General features: G+C 40.3%; 1 protein-coding gene across 2 annotated transcripts; it reads right to left on the bottom strand.

Annotated features, from left to right (window-relative positions):
• Positions 1-3,295: 3,295 nt before the first annotated feature.
• On the bottom strand, positions 3,296-6,531 carry slc35c1 (solute carrier family 35 member C1). Of its 2 annotated transcripts, XM_071905728.1 has the most exons (3): positions 6,451-6,531; positions 4,508-5,019; positions 3,296-3,876 (listed from the first exon to the last, which is right to left on the bottom strand). In XM_071905728.1, exons 2-3 carry the CDS (start codon positions 4,986-4,988, stop codon positions 3,296-3,298), a joined length of 1,062 nt encoding a protein of 353 aa, XP_071761829.1. In that variant the 5' UTR covers positions 4,989-5,019; positions 6,451-6,531. The 2 variants fall into 2 exon arrangements, with proteins under 2 accessions (XP_071761829.1, XP_071761819.1); XM_071905718.1 differs by lacking the exon at positions 6,451-6,531 and having other exon boundaries at positions 4,508-5,182.
• Between the last annotated feature and the right edge of the window lie 1,483 nt (positions 6,532-8,014).

Here is an 8,014-nt window from a genome sequence, read left to right as displayed (position 1 = left end):
AGCCTATTACCGATTAGGCTCAAAAAGCTTGGGGATTTCACATATTCAAGGCCTAATATGACTATGTCAAGGCCAGAAAAGACAAGAAACTTCTGAACTAAGTTCAGTAAGTAAGTAACTAAGTTAAAGCACACATAGATATGCCTATTCTAAACAACTGTTAGATAAGCATCCTGAGAAATTATGGTTTTAACTGTTATTTCTTGTCTGTCTTGTTGGTCCAAATAAAGCTATTTTACTTAATAATCATGTATTGCACTGGCTCGTGGGAATCCAGAAGCAGCCTATGTAATGCACACTGTCTGGGTTTCAGAGTGTTCCTGCATACTGATGAATTCTGCATTTTTTATTTCACTCACCTGTTCTCAGACTTCATCTATTCTTCATCACACTGAGGGAATTATTGATAGAAAGGTTATTCTGCTCACGTTTCAGCAGGTGCACGGTTACCATCTCATTTCTAAAGAGTGATAAATAATTCTGTGCTGAGTAACACAGACTGAAATGTTTGATGGGGTTCCCTCTGCCCTGGACAAAGGGTTACCTGTTCAGGATGTTTTGACGTGGGACTTGAGACTTGAGAATCCCTAGGTTACACTGAGAAACCCAAGACATGAGAGTGAAATATGTTTATGTCTTATTACTGCCATCTAGTGTCTTCAATGAAAGTTTCTACCAACCTGACAAGTGGTGTTATGGGAATAGATCTTCAATCTAGCACCGCATAGTTTGATTAAAAAAGGAAAATAGTAAAAAAACTACACTGAACATCATTTAAAGACAGCACAGTCCCACAGTCTATTTTTTAATTTAGCTTCTCAAAATAGTACACCAAATGAAGGACCAGCATTATCTTTAGTATATGTGAGACAGCCACAACATAATTTCACCTTTAAAAAAAACAATTCCACCTTAAAAACTGACAACCCTCACTGGCAGTTATATTGCCTCTTCAATTCTGAAAGCCTTACATAATTTTGGAGAAACATGTATTTAAAAGGAAACCCTGAGCAGAAATACAGACAGAATGTATCATTTTATTTCACAGTGTATTTACCAGTGGGTGTGTCCAACTGACCCCATTACAGTTGATGCCGTTTTGACAGGCCTATTCTTTGCTTCATAATACGTTAACAACCAATGGCAAATACATAGAGATAGTTATCAGGTGTGATGTTGTGTGGTGTTTTGGAGCAGATGTCCCACCTGGTAACTAGGTATACCGTGCTGTGAAATGTAAAGATACCAACACATGTACGCCACAGTTAACACAAGCGGAGAGAGCATCATCTGAAAAGCAAAAGACCCTGTAGATAATATTACAAGCTGCTCCCTTCAGTCTGTCCCAGTTCTGTAACCTTATTTTGAAATGCAAATGTATTTGCATAGAGCTGATGTCAAGGACTATGCTTACAACGTAAACCCAAACTTGGACTCATCATAGCTCTGAAACATAATACACAAATATACTGGAAATAAAATCTTAAAAATCAATCTTCAAACTCATGGCTTTAACACTTTGAAATAGTGTTTTACTCATGAGATAAAAGGCCAATTATGGTGTAAATGCCAGTAATACACCAACATGAAATCTCTGATTCCCTCGAGCCGTCTATTCAGTGGAGCTCCTGTAATCTTGGTTTGGTTCATATCCGAGAAACAACACATTGTTCCGGTACCCTAAAACCATTAACAGGATAGTGACATACATAAAGATTAGGGGTGTCACGATTTCGATTCTAAATCGAAAATCGATCGAAATGAGCGTTCCATATAGCGCCCAAGAGCGCCCGTCATTTTTAAATCGTTTAAAATGTACCAAAAAATGAAAATCAAGTTATCAGCTTTGTTTTATACTTCAAGTTGTCAACAATGAACCGGAACCGGAAAATACTGTATATCTGGTGAGACGTTTGATTTTCCCCGGGTTTAGTCGTCCTCCACCGGTAACGTTAGATCTAAAAATGGCTTCGCCGGCTAAGCGTCACGCTTTTAAAACCTTCTGGAAGCTGTCAGATTGTGCTGTGAGACAGAACCTGACCCGCCGTATGTAGTGGAAAGTTACGAAGACATTGTGAGTTGAAGTCTTTTGATCGAAATCGCTTGTTCTTGCTCGATAAAACAAGACACAAGATCACCTTCACTAAACAGCGGGACGTACCTGCTCTCACCGCCGGAGACGGACGCTGTTTTCCGGGAGGCAGTGCGCCGAAGAGTCGGTAGGAGGACTGGCCGGGTTGCAGCGACTTTTATCCATAAGTTTGGCGACTTTTTCCATATTTGTTTGGCGACTGTTACTGTCTGATCTTATTACTGTGTGGGCTGAAGCGCTGGAGGTTTTGTATGTATTTTGAAAGCTTATCGTTAGCCAAGATAGGAAGGATCTGTTTTGTTGTCATACTGTGAATGTTGACACTGACTGAAGTAAGGAGACGCCCTGAATCGCCTTGCCATGTATTTGGTACCAAATTAAAAGGGAAAGTTGTGTTTTTTTAAATGGAAAAACTTTGAAAAAATTTGACCATATGGCCTTAGTGTGGTACATTCCAAAAAAAAAAACATGGCAGTAATATGGCACTTGATACAATCTTTTTAAAGAAGAATTTGAAAATGTAAATGATAGTTGTCAGGGCATAAAACCAATGATCTGTTGATCTTTACAAATCAAGACTTGATAGTCTAACAATGGCATAGCCGTCAGTGCTGAAAAAAACAAACTGTTTAAATCAAAAATCGAATCGAATCGTGACCTTAAAATCGAAAGTCAAATCAAATCGTGGATTTGGAGAATCGTGACACCCCTAATAAAGATAGTTTCAATTTTTACGTTTGATATCCCTTCTAATAAAAATCAACACAATTAATTCAATGAAAAATGTATAAAAGTTCCTTCATTCCTGTATGACACCAATACCCTCAATCCAAATAAATATCCTTATGCCCTCCTTGTGAATGGAAAATTTTGAACAATTTTCCCTCACTCTTTTTCCTGGCCATAAGAAAAATCATCATATTGCTCAGTCATTTTCAACATAATTTTAAAAAGGCCCATAATGAATGGCAATATCTTTAAATAGAATATAAAGCCATTAAAACCCTTTGACTCCATGTCAAACTGTATAAAACCCACGCCTCCCGACCATTAAACCCAACCGAAAATCACTGCAGCCAAAACAAACTGTGCAACTGAATCCACGGTATGTACCAGCTGTAATCAGTCATTATGCTGAATGTCTGCATTATTTCACATTCTCACACACACACCGGAGAACAGCAGACAATCTGGGTTTGCCGGTTACACTCCCTGGTTGCTCTTCTCCCCCGGCAGCAGTTTTTCCCTGGCGGTGTCCTGGGGGATTTTCTGGGAGACCTTCTTCATCTCGAGGCTTTTGACCCAGGTGTAGGCCGACGAGCCGCCCAGCACCATCATGTTACTGGTCCACCACAGCAGGCTCTTACTGGACGAGTTGTACACCACAGCGATGACGGTCTGCGCGCAGGCCTTCGCCGTCCCCGAGACGTTGTGCGTGAGCGGGCTGGTGTACTTGATCTGCAGGCCCGTGACGTAGCCGATGGCGAACCCGAACACTCCCCCGAGCGTCATCATGCCCCAGAAGTTGAGGTCGCCCAGGCGGCTGAAGCTGGCGAGGTGGCCCAGCTCGCCGAACACCAGGATGAGCGGCAGGAAGAGGACGCAGGCGTTGATGTTGTTGTAGTAGGACAGCTTCCAGATGTTCCCGTCCACCGCCGGCATCACCTTCTTGGTGTAGATGGCGTTGAGGGAGACGCAGGCGCTGGCCAGCACCCCGAAGAAGACGCCGGACCAGGAGAGGGAGCCCGCCATGCTTTCCTGGTCCACGCCGAGCCAGAATCCACCTGAGGAACAAGGCAAACATGCAGGGTTTTAATGACAAAGCACACAATGAAGAACATGCTTGACACTGGAAAGGCCACTGAAATATCTCGGCTTCCACAATGTCCCTCCATGACTTTCCATAGAGCCACTTTTCGGTGCAAACCAGTGTTGTTAGAGTTTCGCAAGGAAATAATGGTTATATTTATAATTACCTCCTTTGTACGGCTTATTGGCATTCTTTTAAAACCTCAAAATTCATTGGTCTTGCATCGGTCTGCATAAAGGCAGATGAAACCTTTGCTGAAACTGTTTTGAAATGATGATGCTGATACTGCCCATGGTTAGAAACATAACCACGTAATATCACACAACTGAGTTATCCATGTTTTCAGCTTGTTTTACAAACTCTATAAAGATGAGAGGTTTTAAGACAGCCAAAATGTTGAAACGTAAGCCACAAATGGCAATACTGTGTCTTTTCAGTGCCAGGATAAACTGAGTGCAGATTTTATTCTCAGCCGTTGGCCTATTTCAACAAAGGTTTGCATATCGCCCCAGTTGCAAATTAACACAAAACCAGGCCATAAACCGAGTTTCTTCATCCCAAATGAAAGTGTGGTTTAAATTCCAGGAGAAGAGAATGACACCTACCCAGAATGACCCCACAGCACAGTATGGCTTTGAAGGATGTGCTCTGTTTCAGGATGATGTACGATAACAGCACATTGAAAAGCGTGCTGAGGGAACGACCGACCGTGTAGAAAGCGACTCCGACGTACTTCAGGCACAGGTTGTTGAAGGTTATCATGCCGATAAACACGATGGATAACGGCAGGACCTCCCGGGACGTCTTCAGGTCGAATTTGACAGACGGGAAGTCAATTAGTCCCGGGCACAACTTGGACAGTAATTGCATGAGCCAACACAGTCCCACAGTCACCACGCACTGGTAAAAAGTCACAAACAAGGGTGCGTCCAAGTCTCGATTATCCAGCAGATAATTATTGAGAAACACCATTGTGATTGAAATGAACCAATATAGTACAACGACAGCCGCTATTCGCATAGCTCGGAGGATAAAAGTCTCTCCGCGTCCTTCTTCATCCATCGAGTCCGAGTTGGCCAGAGCCATTCTGAGGATGTTCGACCGCTTCAGCTGGATCCTGTTCATGATTAGCAAAGAAACAGAGGCGAAATGGGTAAAAACCGCAGCATTTAGGTGAGCTAAACTGTAAAGCGGACTAACGGTGTTGTCTCACATCTAGAGGATGCAAAACCAATGAGGCTTTATATACACAAACATGAGAAAACCTCCTCCGGCTACACTTCCTGACTACTTCCTGGTTTGCAGTTCTGTGATGGTTTTTTCTTAAAGAGACACACTACCACACATGACCAGATACAATTATGCTTAACGTAACTAAGTACATTTACTCAAAGTACAGTTTTGAGGTACTGGCACTTTACTTGAGAATTTCCATTTTGTGAGACGTACACTTTTACTCATTTCAGAGGGAAATATTGTAGTTTTTACTCCACTACACACATCTGCAGAATAAGCTTTTAAAAGTAAAAGTGCAAATACTCATTTAAAAATAATACTCTGGTAGAAGTTGAAGTACCATTTCAAATCCTTTACTCAAGTCAAAGTATAAAAGTACGTGTACTTACATTTACTTAAAGTATAAAAGTAAAAGTCGTTCTCTAAAAAAGTCATTTCTAATGTTCTAAACTGGTTTTCTGTTGAGCGTTGCTCTGAATTCCAGATGAGAAAGAGTCTGTAGTTCAAATCACTAACTTGAACCCTAATTCTCTCTCTGTTGCTTCTCTCTTCTTCGTGTTGCTTCTCTCTTTGTCCCTTTCCCTAATTTTTGGTGTCGCTTTGCTGAACAAGCCAATCACATTAAGGCTCTTGGCTGCTTCCGGGATGGAAGCTGCCTGATGCTGAAAATAAAAATGTTTTAGAAAATCAGTTGATGATTTCCCGAGAGTAACGAGTCTGTTTTGAAAATGTAGTGGGTAGAAAGTACAGATTTTTCTTTTGAAATGTAGTGAGTAAAAGTAAAAAGTCTTGAGTGAAAGAAAAACTTAAAGTACAGATACTTGAAAATCTTACTTAATGAAGTTAAGTAATGAAGTATTTTTACTTTGTTACATCCCACCTCTGCTCATACAATATGATGCATTGTTAGAGTTTAAACTACAATAGACCTACAACATTAAAATACTTCTTACAGGATAATGCATCAATAATTTAACACTCTGAAAGCAACAATTCTTCAGAACAAGTGCTTTTACTTTTGATACAGTACATTTAACTTTTGAATGCAGAACCTTTGCTTTTAATTAAGTATTTTTCCATTATGGTATTGCTACTTTTACTTAAGTAAAGGATTTTAGTACTTTTTCCACCACTGAAACGTCATATGTTTTTAATGATTTCTGAGCTCCCTATTATCAAACTATATTCCTTATCAACATGTTTCCACTCGCAATCCAACTTTACATTTACTGTTACTACAGTAGCCTATTCAATTTTTAGTTTTCACGTCTAATCCACTTGCATCTGATTCACTGATAAAAGGTTGTCTTACCTAAGGTTGTCTTGTCTGAGGCTGATCTTATATCTTTTGAACGTTTGCCAAAAATGTGTCTTGCTTCCACAATAAGCGTGTTTAACATTCAATAAGGAAGTATCTTCTGTAAACTATTATATTCTGTCCTGCCACCCCTCCCACAAGGCTGCAGCAGTAGGGCTTGGCACGACCTGTTTTACCTGATATTCAGCCTTTATTGTGGCATGAGGCTGTGCAGGGGTCAAACCTGCAGGTCCATCTTTATCACATAACTCAGGAATATTTTTAGTGGAAATGAGATCAATAAAATGTTTTTAGCTACTGTTAATAACACTCCACTGTATTTGGTCACACAGGCTCATCTCACAGTTCAATGTGCCCACAGTCTTCAGTTGTCTTCCCCCCAAATGTCACAGGTGGATATTTCAGGTGTGTTTGCGTATTAGGAGTTTGAAAAGAGGATAATAATGTGAAATCACAAGGCCACCACCACAAAGCATAATATACTGTATATGCTATGGAAAGTATTTATCATGTAACATACAGATCCCAATTATACAGGATTTTGCCATCATATAACATCCTGTTGTGTGGTTTGACGTAATCAGTAAGATATAAGAGGGTAATTCTGTACTTTCTCTCCACATGTTTGTAGCACATGGTTTGACAGTGCACATTGCCATCTAGTGGCATTAACAACTATTATGAAATGTGAAAGATGGCATTATGCTGCCTTCAAGTCCTCTTCGTAACCCCCGTCTTCTGAGTTTATCAGTTATAAATATGACTTGTTGTGCATTCAAGTGCTTTTGGTTGGAAAAAAACCCCCACAAAAATTAAAATGGACCCTATAACAAAAGTAGATTTTTGGTAGCTGTTGATTTATTTTAGAAATGAAGTGGCGGCTAGTTGTGCTGCAGCAGCGGAATGAAGAGGAGAAAATGTGCATGTAATAGAAGTTTTAATTAATTTATTCAAAATTAAAATGTGTGACATCTAACAGTTAAACAAATTGTGAAAATAGAGCAATACTTATGGTGGAGCCTAGGTGTAAAAATATATAGGTAGGTCACACACAAGGTAATAAATAATGCTCATCTTCTTTATTTATATTTTTTTGGCACAGGAGAACAAAAAGACAGAAATGTTTCGGGCTGACGGCCTTCTTCAGCAGCACAGTTACAGGCTAGTCTTACAAATGGTGCTCATCATTACTCACAAGTTGTGTCTTTTTGTTCTCCTGTGCCAAAAAAAAAGAAAGAAGATAAGCATCATTTATTGTTTTATGTTCAACCTACCTATATATTCTGGGCCAGGGATGTGTAGGTGACTGTGGTTCTCCTAGGTGTGGAGGACACCAGAACTTTCTGTTGAGCCTTCTGGCGTATAATAAATACATCACTTTATCCATCAATTGTTGACGCATCAGCCTCCATTCGCTCCCCCATTTTTCCCCTCATGACATCGCCTGTAAAGGTTACATCTCGGCAAACTGGGTAGCATAGAAATGTCCCTCTTTCCCATGCGTGTTTTTCACTTTGTTGGGTTGCTCAGGTGCGCTCACCTCATAATTGCGATATTT

Source organism: Centroberyx gerrardi, chromosome 1 (assembly GCF_048128805.1).
Source record: "Centroberyx gerrardi isolate f3 chromosome 1, fCenGer3.hap1.cur.20231027, whole genome shotgun sequence".
Lineage (NCBI taxonomy): Eukaryota > Metazoa > Chordata > Actinopteri > Beryciformes > Berycidae > Centroberyx > Centroberyx gerrardi.
This window is presented reverse-complemented; position numbering and strand designations above follow the sequence as displayed.